The 23,381-nt window shown below is 35.8% G+C and overlaps 1 protein-coding gene across 7 annotated transcripts in view; it reads left to right on the top strand.

Moving 5' to 3' along the window:
- The window catches only part of APAF1 (apoptotic peptidase activating factor 1), a 60,910-nt gene that overhangs the window by 20,186 nt on the left and 17,343 nt on the right, over positions 1-23,381 (top strand). For all 7 annotated transcript variants that reach the window (XM_039354047.1, XM_039354044.1, XM_039354042.1 and 4 more), the window contains 10 exons: positions 1,076-1,207; positions 2,435-2,548; positions 2,948-3,132; positions 7,800-7,926; positions 13,062-13,187; positions 15,375-15,494; positions 15,922-16,047; positions 18,478-18,639; positions 20,817-20,945; positions 22,430-22,555. In XM_039354047.1, the coding sequence (XP_039209981.1) occupies positions 1,076-1,207; positions 2,435-2,548; positions 2,948-3,132; positions 7,800-7,926; positions 13,062-13,187; positions 15,375-15,494; positions 15,922-16,047; positions 18,478-18,639; positions 20,817-20,945; positions 22,430-22,555 (1,347 nt within the window). The remainder of the gene's footprint in view (positions 1-1,075; positions 1,208-2,434; positions 2,549-2,947; positions 3,133-7,799; positions 7,927-13,061; positions 13,188-15,374; positions 15,495-15,921; positions 16,048-18,477; positions 18,640-20,816; positions 20,946-22,429; positions 22,556-23,381) is intronic.

Here is a 23,381-nt window from a genome sequence, read left to right on the forward strand (position 1 = left end):
ACTTTCATAGTGCTGTCATTATGTATAGTAGAATATACCCAGAGAGAGAAAGAGACACACACGAACAAACAAATATAATCAATAGCTCAAAGAAGAATTTATTTTTAATTTGATATTAATTCATCTTTTCAGATGAATACAAGCAAAAAGAGAGAAAAACAGTCCAATACAAAAAGTGCTCAGATAATACTTTAACTCTGATAAGCTTTTTAAAGAACTATGGGCCTTGAGTAAAGTAGGTTAAGATTATTCAGTTAGCATTCAATTAACAAAAACGTGAAATTTAGAGCTAAATTTCTACTTAAGGCAAGGGTGTCAAACTGCCAGCCCATGGGCCAGATGGGTCATGGCAAAACCGTGCCCGCCCCATTGCCGACAATGGAAAAAAAGTTGCGGTACAATTGCAACACGTCATGTGATGTTGCGAGTTTGACACCCATGAGTTAAGGGATTTCCTTAAGCTCCTGGACAAAAGGCAACATATAAATATAAGAAATAAATAATAATATGTAAAGAAAGTTGGAAGATAGAAGAGGTTGAAAATGTACCACTTTGAATCTGTACAGAAGAGTGATGATACGTGGCTCAGTAGGTAAAGCCATCATAAGATCTCTATAACTTATTGAAAAGTAGATGTCAAACCTCCCTGGTGGGGGCCAGAGTTTCTTTTGATTCTTTGATTCTCTGATCCTGCCTGGTAAAATACTTCTTAGTAAAGCCAGCCTTAATTTAATTTTTTTCAATGATCCATCTTCCTTTTGGTTGTATAAATGAATTTAGCCTGCTTAGCACAACAAGCTTCGAATATTGTATATTTGCATGCAGACAGGCATTCAAGTTAGAGTTAAAAGAACTAGATATCAGTTGGTTTTGTTTTTACTTTCATGCAGTAATAGAGTTTCACCAGAGCATAACATTCTCAGTTTGTGAATAGGGCAAAAGAAATTACTGAACTTTGTTTATTTTTATAACAGTGTATCTTTGGGAGATTTTAATTCAATATAGTGTTGCAAAGTAGTGAGATTATTTGAGTTTGAATGCCATTACTGTATTAATAGACATTTGATTTTTGTAGGAGCTACATAAAAAAGTAGTTCATCAGTTCAAGAAATATTATAAGTATAATATACCTATTTCATCAGAGGATGACTGCATGTATTGGTATAATTTTCTGGCTTATCATATGGCAGGTGCCAATATGCATGATGTAAGTTGCACTGATTTTTATTTCTATACCCTTGTATATAAGAAAATAGTTTCTTTCTAGGGGGATAAATTTTCTTGTGAAACTTTGTAAAACATTTTATGGCTTAAATGAAATATGTTTTTATTTCTATACCTGCAAGAAACAAAAATATATTTTCTATACCTGCATTTCTATATGAATTTTCATATGCATTATTTGAAATAAAACATTTTGTCCTTTGAGTCAGTCCAGAATCAAAATAATGTTTGCATAGTTCATTAATTTCATGCATTTGAATATAATAAGTTCTATAACAATTGAAATAGTACAGGTAGTCTTTGACTACTTTGCTTAGCAACTGTTCAAAGTTAAGACGAACTTCCCCTGAGTTACTTGTGACATGGTGAAATAAAGGCCTGGACCCTTGGACAGTCTTAGCTGGCTGTCATCACCCCAGGCCTCAATGTCAGCACTAGTGCTACCACTGCTCCTCAGGAGTGCTAAGCAATGATATACTATGCAGAGTGACCTAGGGCAAGGAAAGATAGGTAGGTGAGGGGGTTGGCGGCATTCCTCAGTGGCACCACAGCTAAAATCAAAGCCTAGGTGGTAGCAGTTCTCTGAGATTGCTGAAGGCCACAGGCCTCTACTTCAGGCCTAGGGCAGTGCTTCTCTCAGCGAGTACCACATTGCAGGGCCAGGCTGGGACAGCTGCTATTTTACACTGACTGCAGCAACAACCCTAACTCATTTATGGCTTTCCCTGGGCCTCCCAGGGTGTCTCCCACCTTCTAAGGCACACTCATGCTCCACTTAATAATCATATGATTGTTTAACAGCCACAACTGTGAGTGCCAGGATTGCCAAAGTCGAGCAAAGTGTAATGTGGCATCTTATTTGACAACCACAGTGACTCACAACCTCACAGTCTCAATTGTGGTTGTAAATCAAGGACTACCTTGTATATTATTTATTTACTAAGTTATTAATTCAACTTCTAAGACCACACATTAGCCAAATGATTTTAATATGTTAGATCTGATGAAATGTAGAATATAGCAAAGTCTAATTAGTCATAGGGCATAAATGAATAATGCAATAAAGTTTAGTACTATTTCTAAGCCTCCTTGTACTTCGTGAAGGAATGTTGGGATTATACATTCATTCTTTTCCTTAAAAATATTAAGTTGCATAACATTTTAAAATTTTGTTGAATATAACATCTTTTCTCTACATTTTTTCTTACAGGAGCTATGTGCTCTCATGTTCTCATTAGATTGGATTAAAATAAAAACAGAATTAGTAGGGCCTGCTCATTTGATTCATGAATATGTTGAATACAGTAAAATACTGGATCAGAAGGTATAATATGATATATAAAATCAATTGTAATAATTGTTTGTTCAACTCTGATAAGTTACCAGTCAAGTTCAACGGAACTTTCCTAGTTAAAATTATTTTATGTTTTATTGAATAGAATTTATACATCATTTGATTCACGAACACAGAACTCCTGAGGATGTAAATGATGATTATAGTACTTTGTGTAGAAACAGTATAGATGAGTCTGGATTTTGTTTGTGAAGAAAATAAAAATGTCTCTCTTTCTAGTGCATTTGTAATTATAAATCAACAGTTAGAAAAAACAGCAATGTGAGGAAAAGAAAGAAGGGGTAAATGCATTGATGGAATCATTAAAAGATTCCATTTAATTCAATTTTCCTTGCTAAATTTTAATGCAACAATATTTCTTATTCACAGGATCCTAATGCACGTGAAAACTTCCAGGAATTTCTGTCCTTGAATGGGCATCTCCTTGGACATCTTCCATTTCTAGACATTGTACAGCTGGGACTGTGTCAGCCAGAAAATTCAGAAGTGTATCGACAAGCAAAACTGCAAGCTCAGCAAGAACTTAGTAAAGGATCGCTTTATGTGGAATGGATGTAAACATATATCTTTTTTTCATGTCACTTTTGAACTCTGTTAAACATATATTGAAATATTTGATCCCAAGTCAATAGCAAACTTTGTAGGCATGCATTTAAAAGTTATATCCTGTATTTTAATACAAAATATTATATTCAGGCTTTATAGAAACTGGCTGCTAAAACTATTTTGTTTCTCAGATATTTCAGTACCAACTTTTTAATATAGGACACTGAATTTCTGATTAAGGAAAAATAGAAATGCTTGTTGTTAGCATAGATGGTTTATATTGACTGAATACTGACTCATTTGAATATTGTCTAGGATTAAATAGAGAGAATATTTTAAGCAGTTCTTCAGATTTAGATTCAAATCTAGATCTTGGATTTAGCCAAATGAGACATAGAATAATGGAATTAAATTAGAGGAAATTAGATTCCAATTCATGTTCGAAAAGGATAATTTGAAAGTGGAACCTGTTCCCTAAAGAAATGGTGGGATGGATTCCTGCATTAAGGGAGAGTAGGACTCAATTGCTAAAACCTTGGTGAGTTTAAGCTGTGTGAACTTCAACTCCCAGAATTCCTCAGCCAGCATTGCTCTTGCAGTTGCAGTTCTGGGAATGAAGTTTACACAGATTAAAGTTGCCAAGATTGAGAAACACTGGGCAAAATTGATTCCTTTGTGTCTGTGATTCCATAGTATACAGCAATTTGTTCCTCTGGAGGTTTCTTCCAAACTAAAGTCCAAAATTCATTGCGATACATTTATTGTATGCATTTGTTGTTGTTGTTAATTGCGAAGTCGTGTCCGACCCATCGCGATCCCATGGATAATGTTCCTCCAGGTCTTCCTGTCCTCTACCATCTTCTGGAGTCCCATTTAAGTTCACACCTACTGCTTCAGTGACTCCATCCAGCCATCTCATTCTCTGTCGTCCCCTTCTTCTATTGCCCTCAATCTTTCCCAGCATTAGGCCCTTCTCCATTGAGTCCTTCCTTCTCATTAGGTGGCCAAAGTACTTGAGTTTCAACTTCAGGATCTGGCCTTCTAAAGAGCAGTCGGGGTTGATCTCTTCTAGGACTGCCGGTTTGAACGCCTTGCAGTCCAAGGGACTCGCAGGAGTCTTCTCCAGCACCATAGTTCAAAGGCCTCAATTCTTTTGTGCTCAGCCTTTCTTATGGTCCAACTTTCACAGCCATACATTGCAACTGGGAAAACCATGGCCTGGACTATACGCACTTTTGTTGGCAGGGTGATGTCTCTGCTTTTTAGAATGCTGTTTAGATTTGCCATAGCTTTCTCCCCAGGAGCAAGCGTCTTTTAATTTCTTGGCTGCAGTCCCCATCTGAGGTGATCTTTGAGCCCAGAAAAATAAAATCTGTCACTACCTCCATTTCTTCCCCATCTATTTGCAGGAATTGAGAGGGCCGGATGCCATGATTTTGGTTTTCTTAATGTTGAGTTTCAAGCCAACTTTTGCACTCTCCTTCTTCACCCGCATCAAGAGGCTCTTTAGTTCCTCTTCACTTTCTGCCATTAGCATGGTATCATCTGCATATCTTAGGTTGTTGATATTTCTCCCAGCAATCTTAATTCCAACTTTTGATTCATCTAGCCCTGCCTTTCTCATGATGTGCTCTGCATATAAGTTAAATAGGCAGGGCGACAGTATACAGCCTTGCCGGACTCCTTTTCCAATTTTGAACCAATCAGTGGTTCCGTGTTTGGTTCTCACTGTTGCTTCTTGACCCGCATATAGGTTTCTCAAGAGACAAATGAGATGGTCTGGTACTCCCATCTCTTTAAGAACTTGCCACAATTTGTTGTGATCCACACAATCAAAGGCTTTTGCATAGTCAATGAAGCAGAAGTAGATGTTTTTCTGGAACTCCCTAGCTTTCTCCATGATCCAGCGTATGTTGGCAATTTGATCTCTAGTTCCTCTGCCTCTTCGAAATCCTGCCTGTACTTCTGGTAGTTCTCATCCACATACTGCTGGAGTCTAGCTTGTAGGATTTTAAGCATAACTTTACTAGCATGTGAAATGAGTGCAATGGTGTGATAGTTTGAACATTCTTTGGCATTGCCTTTCTTTGGAATTGGAATGTAAACTGACCTTTTCCAATCCTGTGGCCACTGTTGAGTTTTCCAAATTTGCTGGCAAATTGAGTGTAGCACTTTTACTGCATCGTCTTTTAAGATTTTGAATAGCTCAGCTGGAATACTGTCACCTCCACTAGCTTTGTTGTTGCTCAGATTTTCTAAGGCCCATTTCACTTCACATTCTAGGATGTCTGGTTCGAGGTCAATGACCATCTCATTGTGGTTATCTGGGATGTTAAGCTCATTCTTGTATAGTTCTTCTGTGTAGTTTTGCCATCTCTTCTTAATCTCTTCTGCCTCTGTTAGGTCTCTGCCATTTTGGTCCTTTATCATGCCCATCTTTGCATGAAACGTTCCCTTCATATCTCCAATTTTCTTGAAGAGATCTCTGGTCCTCCCTATTCTGTTGTTTTCTTCTATTTCTTTGCACTGTTCATTTAAGAAGGCATTCTTATCTCTTCTAGCTATTCTCTGGAATTCTGCATTCAATTGGATGTATCTTTCTCTTTCTCCTTTGCCTTTCGCTTCCCTTCTTTCCTCAGCCATTTGCAAAGCTTCCTAAGACAGCCATTTTGCTTTCTTGCATTTCTTTTTCTTTAGGATGGTTTTAGTTGCTACCTCTTGTACAATGTTGCGAACTTCCATTCATAGTTCTTCAGGCACTCTGTCTGTCAGATCTAATTCCTTAAATCTATTTGTCACCTCTACTGTATATTCATTAGTATATATAATAATATATATAATAATATATATAATATGAGCCGAGGTGGCGCAGCAGTTAGAGTGCAGTACTGCAGGCCACTTTAGCTGACTGTGTTCAACAGGTCAGCGGTTCAAATCTCACCGGCTCAAGGTTGACTCAGCCTTCCATCCTTTCAAGGTAGGTAAAATGAGGACCCAGATTGTTGGGGGCAATGTAAATATATATATACATTGCTTACTGGTGTACACCGCTTAGAGAGTGCTTGCACTTAAAGCGGTATATAAGTCTCATAAATAAATAAATAAAATTAGGAATATGATTTAGTTCATACCTGAGTGGCCTAGTGCTTTTCCCTACTTTTTTCAATGTAAGCCTAAATTTTGCAACGAGAAGCTCATGATCTGAGCCACAGTCAGCTCCTGGTCTTGTTTTTACTGACTGTATAGCGCTTCTCCATCTTTGGCTGCAGAGCACATAATCGATCTGATTTCTGTGTTGACCATCTGGTGATGTCCATGTGTAGAGCCGTCTCTTGGGTTGTTGAAAAAGAGTGTTTCTTATGACCATCGTATTCTCTTGACAAAATTCTATCAGCCTGTGCCCTGCTTCATTTTGTACTCCAAGGCCAAACTTGCCTGTTATTCCGGTTATCTTTTGGCTTCCTACCTTAGCATTCCAATCCCCCATGATGATAAGGACATCATTTTTTGGTGTTAATTCTATAAGGTGCTGTAGGGCTTCACAGAACCGGTCAATTTCATCCTCTTCAGCACCAGTGGTTGGGGCATAGATTTGGATTATTGTGATATTGAATGGTTTGCCTTGGATTCGAATTGAGATCATTCTATCATTTTGGGGATTGTATCCCAGTATTGCTTTTCCTATTCTTTTATTGACTATGAAGGCTACTCCATTTCTTCTGAGGGATTCTTGCCCACAGTAGTATACCTGATGGTCATCTGAGTTAAATTCACCCATTCCTATCCATTTTAGTTCGCTGATTCCTAAGATGTCGATGTTCAGTCTTGTCATCTCTTTTTTGACTACGTCTAGCTTGCCTTGATTCATGGATCTTACATTCCAGGTTCCTATGGAGAAAAAATCTTTACAGCATCGGACTTTCCTTTCACCACCAGATATATCCACAGCTGAGCGTCCTTTCGGCTTTGGCCCAGTCGCTTCATTCTTTCTGGCACTACTAGTACTAGCCCTCTGCTCTTCCCCAGTAGCATATTGGACACCTTCCGACCTGAGGGGCTCATCTTCCAGCGTCATATTTTTTTGCCTTTTAGTACTGTCCATGGGGTTTTCATGGCAAAGATACTGGAGTGGTTTGCCATTTCCTTCTCCAGTGGATCACATTTTGTCAGAACTCTCTGCTATGACCTGTCCGTCTTGGGTGGCCCTGCACGGCATAGCTTATAGCTTCATTGAGTTACACAAGCCCCTTCGCCACGACAAGGCAGTAATCCATAAAGGGGATTGTATGCATAGTATTTCTATAATAGACAGGAAGGAAGATAGATTTCTCAGACTACAAATAGATTGTTATACATGGTAACCAATTGTACATTATTTTACTGTTCTATTCATTTTTTTCTCTATTGAGATATGTGTGTATAATTTTACATGGAATTAAAATTATATAGAGAAATGATTGCTGATAATGTGAAAAGTTCAAGTCAGTTAAAAAATAGTAACAATTTTAAAACAACCCTTGAGTCCTTGAAAATCAATTATTATTTTATAGAACAGAAATATGTGTATACATGTTTTGCATGGCTTGTTATGGTTTGAAAAATTGAAAATATTAATGTATATCTAATCTTTAAAAAGATAGTAAAATAATATCTTTCTTATTTTTATATAATCTAGCAATAAAACATCAGTGAAGAATATGTACCGTTTGGTTATGCATCCACATACAGATGCCGTTTACCATGCTTGTTTTTCCCAGGACCATCAAAGAATAGCTACATGTGGAGCTGATAAAACTTTGCAGGTGAAAGTTTATCATATCAGTACAACAAGATAATAATCATATACATTCTGTATCAATTAAATACATGATAATATTGGTACATTTTAGAAACCATATTTTCAAATTGGTCTTACTGGAAAAGTGCCAGACGGGCTGGAAGGAGGGGTCAAGTGAGTGCGTGGCTTGGAGTCCTTGCCCAACTGCAAGTGGCAAAAGCTTGACCTCCCCCAAGAAGCAGGTTGGTTCAGGGGAAAACAAACAGTCTGATGAGATTATTGTAGCATAGGTGATAGATAATAAAATTACTGACTTTGTTATTCATGAGTGATTCTAGTTGCTTGCCCTGACAGGTTTTTTGTTATCAATTATTCTGAACATTAAGGAAGAAAAGATGGAAGAGTTGCCCAGTTTGTTTAATTGGTAACATAAGGAGCCTTCCATTTGGATAATTTTTAATGAAATGTATATCGTAATGTAGTTTTGTCGTCTAGAACACCATCTGATTCTTTGCCCCTAGTGCCAGGGTAGGCAACCTTGGCTCTTTTATGACTTGTGGACTTCAACTCCCAGAATTCCTCAGCCAGCTTTGCCTATCCCTGCCCTAGTGCTTCCTGTTTCATATGTTAGAGATGACATGATACGGTTCTGTTTCTTATTTGGAGCATAGTTTATAAATTATTCAATAACAGTAATTGGTGGTTTGCACTTGAAGCAAATATGATTTCCTCAGGAAAATGGAATAGCAACTTAGAAACAGAATTGATTGTTTCAATATTTTCATCTAGAAAAAAGAAGAAACGAGACTAGCCTAAATTGCAGGTAATCGCATTGTTCATTCTGGTCTTCCCTTTTGTATTCACATTCATTTAATATCCATTTTTATTTTTCTCACATCTTTGTTTTGCTCATTGTGAACCATGCACCATGAACAAATATTTTTAATAATGCACAGTTCTTACTGCATTTTTCAACTCCACACTCAAGGAGAACATTTAGTAACATCAGCCTATTCACTTTATCATGGACTTCCAAATTGTATAATAAACATTTTTGTACTACTGAGTTGTATGCTGAAATTGCGTGTGGTGATACTTTATGTCTCCTGGTATAAAATATCACATTTCTTAAATTTTGCTTATTATTACTTCTCATATCTTTTCAATCAGAATTCTTCCCAAAAAACTTTGTAGGGACACTTAATCAACTACTTTCTCTATAGTTTCTGTAATTACTCGTTAGCTTTTCTCTTGAATGGGGAAACAGTGGAAACATTATTTTGCATCCATTTATTTTTCATTCATATACTAAATAGATCACATAGCTGTCGGCATAATCAGTTCACATCCATATTTTAATATTTCTTCAATTATACTAACTATTCCTTCAGCCTTCCTATTTTTATTTATGATTTCATTTTTTGTGAACAATGATATTTATATCTGTTTTCAGTTCCATTCTTTTACTTATTAGTATCATTCTCCCACAGATTTTTATATTAATACAAGTATTGTCAGTATTCCCGTGTGTCGGCTTCATCCAAAATCATTGCAGACTTAGAATTCCACTTGCTCTGCTAGAAAGTTCCAACACATTTTTTTAAATTTCCACAAAAATTACTACATTTGTCTGCTTCCTTTATTCTTAAATGTTCCTTGCTCTTTTTGACTGTATTTTTCTAATTGTACTTCTATCTCGATACACTTCGGCCATTGTTTTGACCTCATTTTAGTAGCCTTATTATATGCATTTTTTTTCAAATTCATAGCACTTGTCATTTCATAATTCCATCAAGCATTGTGAATATGAACATTCAAAATAACGAACAATCTTTCATAAAAGTTATATACTGGTTCTTTTATTATGACCATTCTTTTCAGCACAACATGCAACTATTACCAAATTATGTATTTTATATGTATTCAACACAACCTAGATTCTACTAATGAATACTTTCTGACATCCGTTTTACCATTTAATTCTTAATTAAATCTACACCTTCCCTGCATCAACACCACTTCCAAGAGCAGTGTGATAGTATAGTGATAATATAGTATTCCTATAATTGGAAAAAGCTATTCATTTAGATTTTTTATATCTTTATTCTCTTTTAAAAATAAACATACAACATTCCTATTTTTTTTTTTTTTTGGCTTTCATTTGTTCATCTGTACTCTGCTATTTATTCTAAAATCCCAACACACAATTTTTATATCATGATCATCATCAGTGAATCCATAGATACTAATCTTTGTTATCTATCATTGCTTTGGACAATCAAGGCTCTCACATACTATCTTTTATTAATACAGAGAAGGTGTAAACTTACCTGCCTTATTCTTCCCTAATGACAACAAGAACATTACCAATTAATGTTGGCACATTTGAGTCTCACAAGTACAACTAATACATAATTTTCCCCAAGCCACTTCATACTATTATATGCAAGCTGAGATTTCTAATCCAGAGATATACTTTACTGTTGCCCATTTTCTGCCAACTTAAACTGCATTAAATATATTGATACATGTTCAAGATGTTTGAAATAAAAGAAGTATGACCACCTAATGAGAAGGAAGGACTCACTGGAGAAGAGCTTAATGCTGGGAAAGATTGAGGGCAATAGAAGAAGGAGAGGTTAGAGAATATGGTGGCTGGATAGAGTCACTGAAGCAGTAGGCGTGAGCTTAAATGGACTCCAGAAGATGGTAGAAGACAGGAAGGCTGGAGGAACATTGTCCATGGGGTCGCGATGGGTCGGACACAACTTTGCATTTAACAACAACATGAATTTTTACGCTCTAAAAAAATCCCAGAGTAATAATAGATTTTGTTTATATCATATGTTTAACTCCCCTTGTGTTTTTATTTTGTGTGCTTGACAGCAGGTCCTTACATGTAACTAAAGTTTGCAGATTGGTTACAGTTGTTCAGTGCTTAGGTTTCCATGTACTCCTTGCTTTTGAAATGTTACTTATTTTGTGATATACAGGTAGTCCTCAACATATAAGCACAATTGAGCCTAAAATTTATGTTCTTAAGCAAGATATTTGTTAAGTGAGTTTTGCCCCATTTCACTACTTTTCTTGTCATAGTTGTTAAGCGAATTACTGCAGTTGTTAAGTTATTAACATGGTTGTTAAGTAAATCTGACTTCCCCATTGATTTTGCTTGTCAAAGGGTTGCAAAAGGGGATCACATGACCTTGGGACACAGCAATGGTCATAAATATGAACCAGTTGCCAAGCATCTGAATCTTGATCATATGATCAAGAGAATGCTTCAAAGATTGTAAGCATAAAATATGGTCATAAGTCAATTTTTTTCATTGCTGTTGTAATTTTGAACAGTCTTTAAATGAACTGTTGAAGTTGAGGATTACTTGTAATAGATTTTTTTTGTATGTAGATATTGGAAGCTCTGTTTTTTCCAAAACTTCCAAAATTACTGATTGATTGACATGTATATATTCACATGTTACGAAAAGTGCCAGTTCTCATTTATGAGGGGTCCTTCGTGCTCTCTGAGCTTGGTTGTTTTCTCATAGATGTTTCATTACCCAAGCTAGGTAACATCATCAGTGCTAGTAAGAAGTGGGATTTGCTCTTAGTTTATATTCTAATGGCTTGCCTTGTCTGTGTTGGTGGGACTCTTGTTAGAAGTTCTTTGGTTGGACTGTTTACTGTTGGCTTGTTTGGCAGTTCCTTGATTGGAGTATTGTTTGATTGTTTGTTTGATGTTAAACTTGGAGTTATCTACAGTATGCTCCTCTGGGTGCTGATTGCTAATACAGAATGTTTTGGTCTTTTTGTTCCCTTTTTAGCTTATGACCATCCTAGACAAAGCCAAGTCCAACAACTTTATTTTTTAGAAGCCTAGCATTCCAACAAATTAGCCATCAATAGACACATAGACATAAATAAAATCTACATACTTTGCAAAAGAGATCCCAAAGGTGCTTTTTCAAAAGTTGTCTGGACTTTGTTTTTCTTCTAAGATGTTTCGCTTCTCATCCAAGAAGATTCTTAGATGAGAAGCGAACCATCTTCAAAGAAAAACAATGTCCAATTTGTCTTTTGAAAAAGCACCTTTGGACAACTATGACCTGGATGGCTGAGGTGGCGCAGCAGTTAGAGTGCAGTACTGCAGGCCACTTTAGCTGACTGTGTTCAGCAGGTCAGCGGTTCAAATCTCACCGGCTCAAGGTTGACTCAGCCTTCCATCCTTCCGGGGTAGGTAAAATGAGGACCCAGATTGTTGGGGGCAATGTAAATATATATATACATTGCTTACTGGTGTACACCGCTTAGAGAGTGCTTGCACTTAAAGCGGTATATAAGTCTCATAAATAAATAAATAAATAAAAGAGACAACATGCCAAAAAGGGAACAAAAAACCCAAATATCTTTCCACCAACAATCAGCACCAAAATGAACATAGATTAACATGAGATCAACAATCAAGTAAACAATACCCCAATCAAGGAACTGCCAAACAACATTAAACAGAACAGAATCTGACAACTTCTAAGACCAACACCAACAACACTGACAGGGCAAGCCACTAGAATATAAACTGAGAGCAAACACCACTCCTTACTACTGTAGTACTGATGATGTTACTTAGTTTGGGTAATGAAACGTCTGCAAGAAAATAACCAAGCTCAGAAAGCACCAAGGACTCCTCATTTCAACCCAGATTTACAAATATTCTCCTTTATTACTTATTTATTATTGCTGGGGTTGGCTTGACAGTTAATAATCTTCCATTTTTTTTCCTTTTGAAGTAACAAAAACTCAATTACCGTAAATGCCGGCGTATAAGGCGACTTCCGCGAGCGCTGAAATCGGCGCCAAAGACGGGGGTCGTCTTATACGCCGAGTCGTCTTATACGCCGGACATACTGGTAGTTTCCGGCGTATAAGACGACGTTCTAGGAATGCGGCCCGGCTATAAAGACGGGGGTCGTCTTATACGCCGGGTCGCCTTGTACGCCGGCATTTACGGTATATAGAGAAGACAATAAAATAGAATCATGTAATGTTTGTTAATATGTATGTGTGTGTGTGTGTGTGTGTGTGTGTGTGTGTAGTTTTGTATGTAGATATAATAGTCCTATATCACTTCTATTTTCTTAAAATTTGTTATTCTGTTTGCAGGTTTTCAAAACTGAAAGTGGAGAAAAGCTCCTAGAAGTAAAAGCTCATGATGATGAAGTGCTCTGCTGTGCTTTTTCGATGGATGACAGATTTCTAGCCACTTGTTCGATGGATAAAAAAGTAAAAGTAAGCATCTTATGAAAAATAAGTCATCCTCTTGAACTTGAATTAATACCAGTTGAATTTATACTACAGGTAGGCCTCACTAAATGATAGCTCATTTAGTGACTGTTCAAAGTTATGACACTATTAAAAAGAGTTACTTAGGACTGGTGCTCATACTTATAACTGTCACAGCGTCTTTTAAAATGCTGTGATCATGATTCAGATGCTTGGCAACTGTTGTGCATTTACAATGGTCACAGCATCCCACCTGGTTTCTGACAAGCAAAATCAATGAGAAAGCCAGTGAGAAGTTGCAAATTACAGTCACGTGATGTATTGCTTAATGACCTCAAGTTTGTTTAATGACTGCAGCTAGGACTGTCAGAACATGGTGTTTCTCTTAACTGCTTTGCTTAGTGATAGATTTGCTGATTCCAATTAGAGTAATTAAGTACCTGGTATTTTTAACTGAAGCCAATAAGAAAATAATAAATTAAAAGAATGTCCATTTTTTGCAGCCCTTAGAGTACTCTAAAATCATACTAACAATATTAAATATCAAATTATTATCGTTGAACCATATTATATATATATATTTATGAAAACAAGTTCTAAAACAGTGGTTCTCAACCTGTGGGTCGGGACCCCATTTGGGGTCGAATGACCATTTCACGGGGGTCACCAAACCATGCTGTCCGCCATTTTTTTCCCTTTTCCCTAGCTGTCCTATTCCCTCTTATTGGTGGCCACACCCACTTGGGGGTCACCACAACATGGGGAACTGTATTATGGGGTCACGGCATTAGAAAGGTTGAGAATCACTGTTCTAAAACATTTGGTTTTAAAACTAAATACCAAAGCTCCAATATTTCAGTCTTGTCCTCTTTAATAATGTAACTACAATGTTCCATGGACTACAGAAGTTGAATTTTGACTATGGAAAATCTGTTTCTTCAGGGTTTGTTGTTGCATTATGACTTATTTATTTAGTTATTAAATCTATGTGCCACCTATATTATCAAAGGTGATTAAATTTTAAGAATGAATGCTTTCTTATTCTAGAATGTCACATTCATTTTTTTATCTTATATGTTTATTCTATTTGGAGATTACCCTGCTTAAAAAAATACTCTGAGCAACGTACAATACAAGAAAAGAACCATAAAAATATATTTATTTAGAAGAGTAAAACATCTAAATATATCCCAAACTAGCAAAATTTAACAAATGCTTGGCATTGACCCTAATGTGAGGCCTGGGAACTGAGATGAGATATACTTCTGGAACATCTGCATGTGGGGAGCCATCTGACTCCAGAGGGCAGGCATCATACAATAGAGAATGTGCATTGCCTAGGCCCTGTTATATGACATTCTTTGATTGAGGGAACCTATATCATGCCCATTCTGCTTGGTTCCATTGATAGGGCAGAAGTTATCAGAGATTGACAGTCTCTTAAATAACCAGATTGTATACCATGTAGGCCTTTTTAGTTGATAACCAATGATAATCTCATTCCTGTAGTTATATGGCAACCAGTACAACTTGCAAAGTAGAGAGGACACATAGGTGCAATGTGATGTGCCTAGTACTGCCCACATTACTGCATTCTATACCAACTGTACAGGGAGGGAGAAAATTATTTGATCCCCTGCTGATTTTGTACATTTGCCCACTGAAAAAGACATGATCAGTCTATAATTTTAATGGTAGGTTTATTTTAACAGTGAGAGACAGAATAACAGCAAAAAATCCAGAAACACGCATTTAAAAAAGTTATAAATTGATTTGCATTTAATATTTTTTTCCTTCACTGTAGCTTCCAAATAGTATTTATGGGCAGCCTCATATTGGGTACCTTGCAGTAATCCGGTCAAGAGATGATGAGGGCATGAGTAATTGTCTGAAGGCTCTCCCAATCTAGAAAAATATCTTTTAGTTAACCTATGAGATAGTTTAGATAAAGAAAACATGGAATTTGAATTCTTATTATATATTGCTTACATTGCAAGTTCAAATTCAGTATTTCAGCAAATTACAACTTGCTAAAATTTAAGGAATATTTATGTACGTAGAAATTGAACTTATTTCAGCTTTGTCTAGTATATAGATTAGAAATTGATATATTGATATATCGATATCAATATTGATATATTTACTTGATAATTATCTTTTTAAATGTTTGAATTATTGTATATGATGTTTTAGGTCTGGAACTCAAGAACAGGTGAACTTGTGTGTGAATTCAAAGAACATACAGAGCAGGTCAACTTCTGCCAATTTAGTCATCATTTTTTGGCAACGTGTTCAAATGATACTTATATCAAAGTAAGTAGTAAATGAAGTCATATTAATATTTAGGTGGCTTTGGGTATTTCATAGTAGAGAATTTGTGGAAGCCTCCTGAAATGCATTAATTTGGGATTTGTTACTTTGTTGTTCCTACTTTTAGCCACTGGAGGCCATTTAGGTACTGCTGAACTACAAAAATGAATTAGAATTGTCCTTTGAAATACACCGACAGCATAGCAAATAATCTTTCAGTTTCCCAAATACTTATGTTTCTATAACTGTTTATAGGAGATAATAAAGTTTGACAACAACAGTCTGGGAGTTCCTAATAAAAACTTCAAGCTGCAAATTTATTTTCATTGCTACACAAGAAATATGAATATTGTGAGAAGCCAAAATAAATACTTTTTTTAAAATATACATTCATTTGTTCTTGATTTCCTTTTCTTATTCCTAAATGAAGCTCTGGGATCTAAATACTAAGTATTGTCGCAATACATTGTTTGGTCATGAAGGATCTGTAACCCATTGCAGATTTTCACCAGATGATAAATATTTGGCTAGTTGTTCAGCTGATGGAACTTTAAAGGTATGTCTTGAGACTGAATTATTATAGGTAGTATCTTTTGAATTTGTGTTTTTGTACCTTGAAAATAATAATTGTGTTATGGCTTTTCTTTCTCTCTCTCTCTCTCTCTCTCTCTCTCTCTCTCTCTCTCTCTCTCTCTCTCTCTCTCTCTCTTCCCCCCTTCCCTCCCTCCCTTCTTTTCCCATTGTACTGCTGCAATTTTTGTTAAAAATGAATATTAAACAGAGTTCTCTGAGGCTTTATACATTCCTTCCTACAATATAGAAGTACCTAGTGAAAAATAAATTGTCACAAAATGTCTGACAACTAGACAGGGTCATCTTGAGTACACAGATAAACCTCCAAATGACCTCAACAACTCTCTAAAAGAATGCAGATGACAAGCTGTCTACAAGGAATATAAATCCTTCCCACCATCCAGTCAGAGCTGAAGAAGTTTCTTGGATGAGAAGCAAAATGTCTTCAAAGAAAAACATCTTGCACTTAACTATAGATTTAGTATCCCATAGTCACAAGATTGCCATTTGTAACCCTCCCTGCTGGCTTCCTAAAACAAAGTCAATGGAGAAGCCAGAAGAGAAGGTCACAAATCACTCTGGTAAGTCACTCACATCCTTTTCTGACTCGCAATAGGTAGTCCTGGCCCCGCTCTACTTGCACTGTGCCTCTTTGGCCACTCATGCAGCCTTCTCAGTTTGGCTGAAGCCACCCCTGACCGTACCATGATTTGTCAGTTACTTGTGCACCATCCCCACCTGGCAGTAGCCAATCCCACCCCTACTGCACTCGCACCATGCCTTACCTGTCTGTCAGACTGCTTGAGTCCCACCATTCTTGCACTACTAATGGGTAGTGTCATTGCTAAGCGACGTGGTCACATGCCATTGCAATTTATGATTACATTGCTTATCAGTCAGCCCCAATTACAGTTGTTAACTAAGAACTACCTATGTGGACAATGAAAAAGAATTAGCATGGCAGCCCTAAAATTGGACTAAAATGAAGAAAAAAGATGATTTGTATTCTGTATGATAAAAGTCTTTTCATTATCAGGAAAAATACAGGTAGTCCTCAACTTTCAACCACAATTGGGAACAGAATCTCAGTTGTTGAGCAAAACCCCCACATCCCCATATTTGATTGCAATCCCAATTCTTCCAGTTGCAATTGTTAAGGGACTGGGCAGATTGTGAAATGGACAGAGGGAGAGAGTTACCTGCTGAAGAAGGGCAGGAAGCTCCCTTCTGTGTTTGGAAAAAAACTTGTGTGCTTGGTGGGAGAAATGAAGCTTGGATACCAAAGATCTGAGTTTCATTTCTGCAACTTAATAAAAAATTTCCCACCACTACCTCCGCCCATGTGCACTGAGGGAAGGGGAAATCCTTCTTATAGGCAGCAATAACTTGCAGTCTCTCCTGCCAGCTTTCCCATTGATTTTCTGGGGAAGCTGACAGAGAAGACGGTGATCACATAATAACAGGGAGATTGGCAACCAGTTGTAAGTGCAAACAGGTTGCCAGGCACCCAAATCATGATCACCTAGATCATTTTAGGACATCTGAAAGTGCTCTACAGATTGTAAAGCACCCTTTCAGAGCCTTTGTAAGTATGGGAAGTGTATAACTTATCAGTAAGTAGGATCATATTCCAATTGCATTTTGTAATAAGACAGTTGTTTGGTTTTGTATAAGAAAAAAAGAAGCAATCTTTCATTTCTAATAGGCATATAATTTGAATTTGGATCAGAAGTCTTTATAGATGTAGATTTTATAACAAAATAATATATTAACCAAATCCAGCAACTGGGATTCTGAAATATATTTAGTACAGAGAATACAAATGTAAAAAGCAAAACATTCTCTTTTTTATTAACAGTAACAAGATAAGTTATAGATTCATATTGGAAGTTTATGAAATGGATTTCATTAACATTGATATAATCAGAGTTTGGACTTTATGAATAAAATAACCTGTATACAGTATTAAAATCATTACAGAAGCAAAATGGAAAATGTTTAATTTATGCAGATTGATATGAATGGATTTTTCTGTCAAAGTCTAAACAGAAAACAGTCCATTATATAAATAATTTTAATGGCTATATGAAAAATGAATTAAAATAAATAGTGCTTTTTAAAACTATTATATGAGAAAACTTAAGTATATATGTATACCTAGATAAGTGAAATATAAAATAAATATATTTCCTGTACTGGTTAAAATTAAAATTATTCATGTGTACTCGTAACAGTCTGGTCCAGCAAAAGGTATTTTTGAAATGGTTCTTACTTAGCAATATTTTAGAAATAAAGCAATATGAATGAATAAGAAATTTTATATCAACTTAGCTACTTGATTTGAATATGTTGCTATTTTCTGACAAACATATAGTTGGCAGTAATACTAATCAGAAAACTTTTCTTTAAAAAGCTTTGGAATGTGCAGTCAGCAAATGAACTGAAAACTATTAATATAGGCAACTTCTTCAGAAATGGAGATGGATACCATGATGATGTGGAAGTGTTAGTGAAATGTTGTTCCTGGTCATCTAATGGTACAGCAATAGTAGTAGCAGCTAAAAATAAACTTTTTGTAAGTATTTAATAATATGCTGGTAATGTATTTTCATCTTGTTTTTAAATGTTTTTTTGAGATATCAGTGTTCACAGATTAATTTTTTTAAGGTAGAAAAAAGTGCTGTGTTGTTTTAGTTCAGATAGTTTTACGGCTTTAGAAATCAGTATTACATGTGAAAGGTAGTAGGTGAAGAAAGAAAGAAAGAAAGAAAGAAAGAAAGAAAGAAAGAAAAGATGAAAGAAGGACAGTGTCATGCCATATCATACTGTATGTTCATTCAGGAATGCTGTCTAGAGTCACCTCTTGGAGAGATGGGTTGCGTATAAATTTAATACATAAATACTCTGAAGCAGAGTCAGAAATAAGCTTGTTAAAAAGGGAATTCTTGAAGCTCCTTCTATTTTCCAGCCTGAGAGTCAGCATCTACTGATCAATTTCAAAATCTGAGAGTAGCTTCTCTAAAGCTTCTCCTGTTTCTCTAAATAAATAGCCAAGACAACTTCAAGAACAATATCAGCATATAGCAGAAGGACATATTCTTGAGAGACCAAGGCTTCAGTTCCCCCTAGCCTTTTAGGAGGGCAGCAGCTTGTTTTGTAAGAGAATACTCCAGCTAGTATATGTAATAGAAACTTAATTTGAACAATTGTCTGCCTTTTTGTGGCCCCCACACTTATTTCATCTAAAAGAACACAAAGCAATGCATAGTGTAGCTCATATTCTAGGTTTCCATCCAGGCTCAGAGACCATATTTGGTATTATAATCAGATCTTTCATACCTTATAACATTGGCTGTATGAATATTTTCCTTTCCACCTTTTTAGGAGATAAATACATTACATTAATATTTGTACAAATGAGATATAAACACATTTCCTGGAGCTTAAATATATTTATGATTTTGTTAAATAAATAAAACAGCATTTGAAAGATTTTATATTTGAATTCTTAAGTCCTCTGTCCCTGAAACTTCACCTTACAGAAAGCAGCAGCACGGGGAGTTATGTGCTCTCCTTGAACAATACATATTACGTGTCCATTTTTCAGGCTGCATTGCCTGCCAGTTTGCTTTTGGGTCCAATTCAAGGTGCTGGTTTTAACTTTTAAAGCCCTTTATGTCATGGGACTGGGGTTTCTCACGGACCACCTCTCTCTGGTTATATTAGCCCACCCTATCAGATATGGCAGAGTGGGCATGTTGTGGATTCCATTGGCTAGGAACCTACATTTGGTGGGTCACAGGAGACATGCTTTCTCTGCTATGGCCCCTGCCTTATGGAACACCCTTCCCCCTCAAATTGGATTAAGTACATCCCTTTTAATATTTCTAAATGTCCTTAAGACCTGGTTATGTTATTAGGCCTGGGGCAGGTTAGGTACTGGAGACCTGAAATAGCAAATGTTTTACATATGCAACCCTAGGGATGCCCAAAACTGGTCATGCAGTTTTGCACCATTCTGCACCAGTTGCAGTTTCTGGATACTATTCAAGGGTAGCCCTATGTAGAGCGCATTGCAATAGTCCATGCAGGAGATACCCAGGGCATGAGTGACTTAAAGAAGGGAACAGAGATGTACATCTGTGTATCATCCACATGCTGATGATACGTCATCCCATGATAATAGTCGTATCTAGTGACTTCATGTAAATCTTAAAAAGAAGTAGAGACAGCACCAAAACCTGCGGCACCTCGCAAAGCAAGGGGCTGCAGGGTGAACCTTTCATGACAACATTGATTGGGACTGGTCCCAGAGGAAGGAGATAAACCAGCACAATACTGTGCTCCCCACGCTCAGTTCTTGATACCACAGTAAATGATATTGAAAATCAGCAAGAAATCAATTACGTGCAATTGTTTTTTTAAGTGAAATGAGTAAGATATTTAATAAACTATTAATGTAATTAAACATATTTCAAAGAAATTATTAGTTATAGCTTCTAGACTACTTTTGTCCTGTTGCATGCATGCTCCCATACAGGATAGATGATAGACAGACAGACAGACAGACATTGCTAAATATTACAGCTATAAAGTCAAAATATATCATTTTGTATTATGATTGTTACATACATACACACCTACACACCTACTTGCATGCATAAATATCACAGCTGCAACTTTATATAACTATAACTAACTTTCCAAACAACATGGGAAATAAATGTCTTAAAATATTTATTATGTTTACAGCTTGTTGATGTTAAAACCAAGGAATTATTGGCAGAGGCTCTTTTGAGCCACCACAACACAATCCAGTACTGTGACTTCTGTCCCAATAGTCAAATAGTAGCAGTTGCTTTATCACATTGTTCTGTTGAAGTAAGTAAATATATTATTTCCATCCTCGAGTTTCTTGTTGCTATAATGTATTAGTTCAGAACACGAATGAGTCACAGCTCAGTGTAAATAATATAATTGGGCAAAATAGCATATTGTCCAGTTCTTTTTCGTATAATTAAAACAGCCATATCATTTGCAAGGTTCACCACAGCTATTCTAAGCTGTTCCTATGTGCATGTGGTTGCATGGTTAATTTTTCAAAGCAGAATAATCCAGTTGCAATTCCAAGGCAATTGTTAGTGAGTCACACCTGATTTTACAACCTTACAACAGTTGTTAAGCGAATCATTGCAGATAATTGAATCACGCAGTTGTTAAGCAAATCTGTCTTCCCCCATTGACTTTGCTTTTCAGAAGCAGGCTGGGAAGGCAGAAATGATAATCACATGGCTCCAGGATGCTAAAACTGTCATAAATATGTGCTGGTTGCCAAATGGTCATCACATGACCACAGGGATGTTGTGATGGTTATAAGTGCAAGTACTGGTTTTAAATCATTTTTTAGAGGGTTGCTAAATAAATGATTGTAAGTCAAGGACTACATGTACTGGTTAGTTTTGACATATTTTGGCCAATATGCCAGAAATACAACCATATTTATCCCAATCATACTTATGCTATTCTATACTAGCTAGCATCTCTATTATAAGCTATCATCCTGTTGCTTAAATCCACTAGCTAGCAGATCCATGCAGTATACTAACAGTCAGAATAGTGATTTTTTTTTATCCTTGCAAATAGCTGTTACTGTGTTCTTTTTCAAAACTGTTATACATAACAGTTTAAGTCAATAATCTACATATCTATAATTTTGGATTTAGTATTTGAAATCAAAATTAAAATTTCAGGGAAATATGTCACCATTATTACTGAAAAAAAGTAGTGAAACTCTAAGGTCCATATGTCACTTTGATAAACCATTTTGCTTGGAAATTCAAAAAAGCAAATTAACAGTTTGTAATTGTTTGTATTATTATTTTTTTGTTTATTTATATCTTTCTATTTTATACTTCTAATGCATATTTATTGTTTAATGTATATGACGGTTCCAGCTACTTTAAAATAATAACAAAGAGGGCTTTAAATAATTAAACAATTAAAATCTAATCTTCAATTACATTTACTTTAAAGAAGGACTCATTTTAATTCTATACATCTGTATTGTGCGTTTTTTTGTAACCGTTGTAGTTGTTGGTGACAGCCTAATATTTTAAAGGAAGCAGTTTTTAATTATAATGTTTGTTACAAATTCTACAAATAGTGGCCCATTAATGGATGAAAACTCTGATTCTAAATAGAGTACCAATTACCAGGAAACAACAGTGTAGGAAGTGTGATTATGCCTTTTGCAAACTTCTCAGAGCATATTCATAGACTGTGGGAGATAATGATTTGTCACTAATTGATATGATTTACTAGAATTATGTTCTTACATTAAAAGAGATTTTTTATTTTTCTATTAGATATGGAATATTGAATCCATTTCAAAAATAGCTGAGTGCCTAGGACATATGAGTTGGGTACATTCTGTGAATTTTTCTCTTGATGGGTCTTTTTTTGTCACCTCTTCTGATGACCAAACAATAAGGGTAAGTTTTTCCCTCAGTTCTTTGCTGGAAATTTTAATGGGCAATAAAATAATGACTAATTGTCTTATGTTTTATTTTCCAGCAGTAGAAGTTCAAGATATATGCATTGATTTCATAATGGGTCAAATGAGGAATTGTACCTATCAAAATATGTACAGATCTTTAGCATATTTGAATTAGTTGCATTGTATCTTTATTTTATCCTCCATTGTTTATAAGTCAATGCTGTAGAAAAATGCTTTAAATATGAAACTTTATCTGTGTATTTATATAATTTATAGCTCTCTTAAGCCTCCCAGACTTATAGGGGAAATGGGTGACATAAAAAGTTATTAAATAAATTAAAAAACTTTTAAGATGGTTCATTATTTTTTTAAAAATCCCTTCATTTTAAAGTCAGAAAATAGGATAAATGTATTACATCTAAGCAAATAAAATAGTAGTAACAATACTGCACAATCATATCAAGTGGAAATGTGCAATATCTCTGCTAGATTCTAGTGAATATCTTTTGATGAAAAACTTCATAGTATATGGAGAAGGCCTTATTTTAACTGTTCTGTTAAGACAAAAGATGGAACCTGGAACAAAGCCTACTTCTTTGAATTGAATAAAAGAACTAGACTTTGATTAATATGTGATTTCACAAAATACACATATAAATTTCTATGGAGATTCTCAATCATTCAGGTCATGGTTGTCCCAAAGGTGCTTTCTTTCAAAGGCAACTGGACTTTCTTTTTTTGCTTGAAGACATTTCACCTCTTATCCAAGAAGCTTCTTCAGTTCTGACTGAATGGTGGAGAATGGAAGGATTTATATTTTC

This window comes from Crotalus tigris, unplaced genomic scaffold (genome assembly GCF_016545835.1).
Source record: "Crotalus tigris isolate CLP2741 ecotype Arizona unplaced genomic scaffold, ASM1654583v1 scf7180000018548.2558034, whole genome shotgun sequence".
NCBI classification, from domain to species: Eukaryota; Metazoa; Chordata; class Lepidosauria; order Squamata; family Viperidae; genus Crotalus; species Crotalus tigris.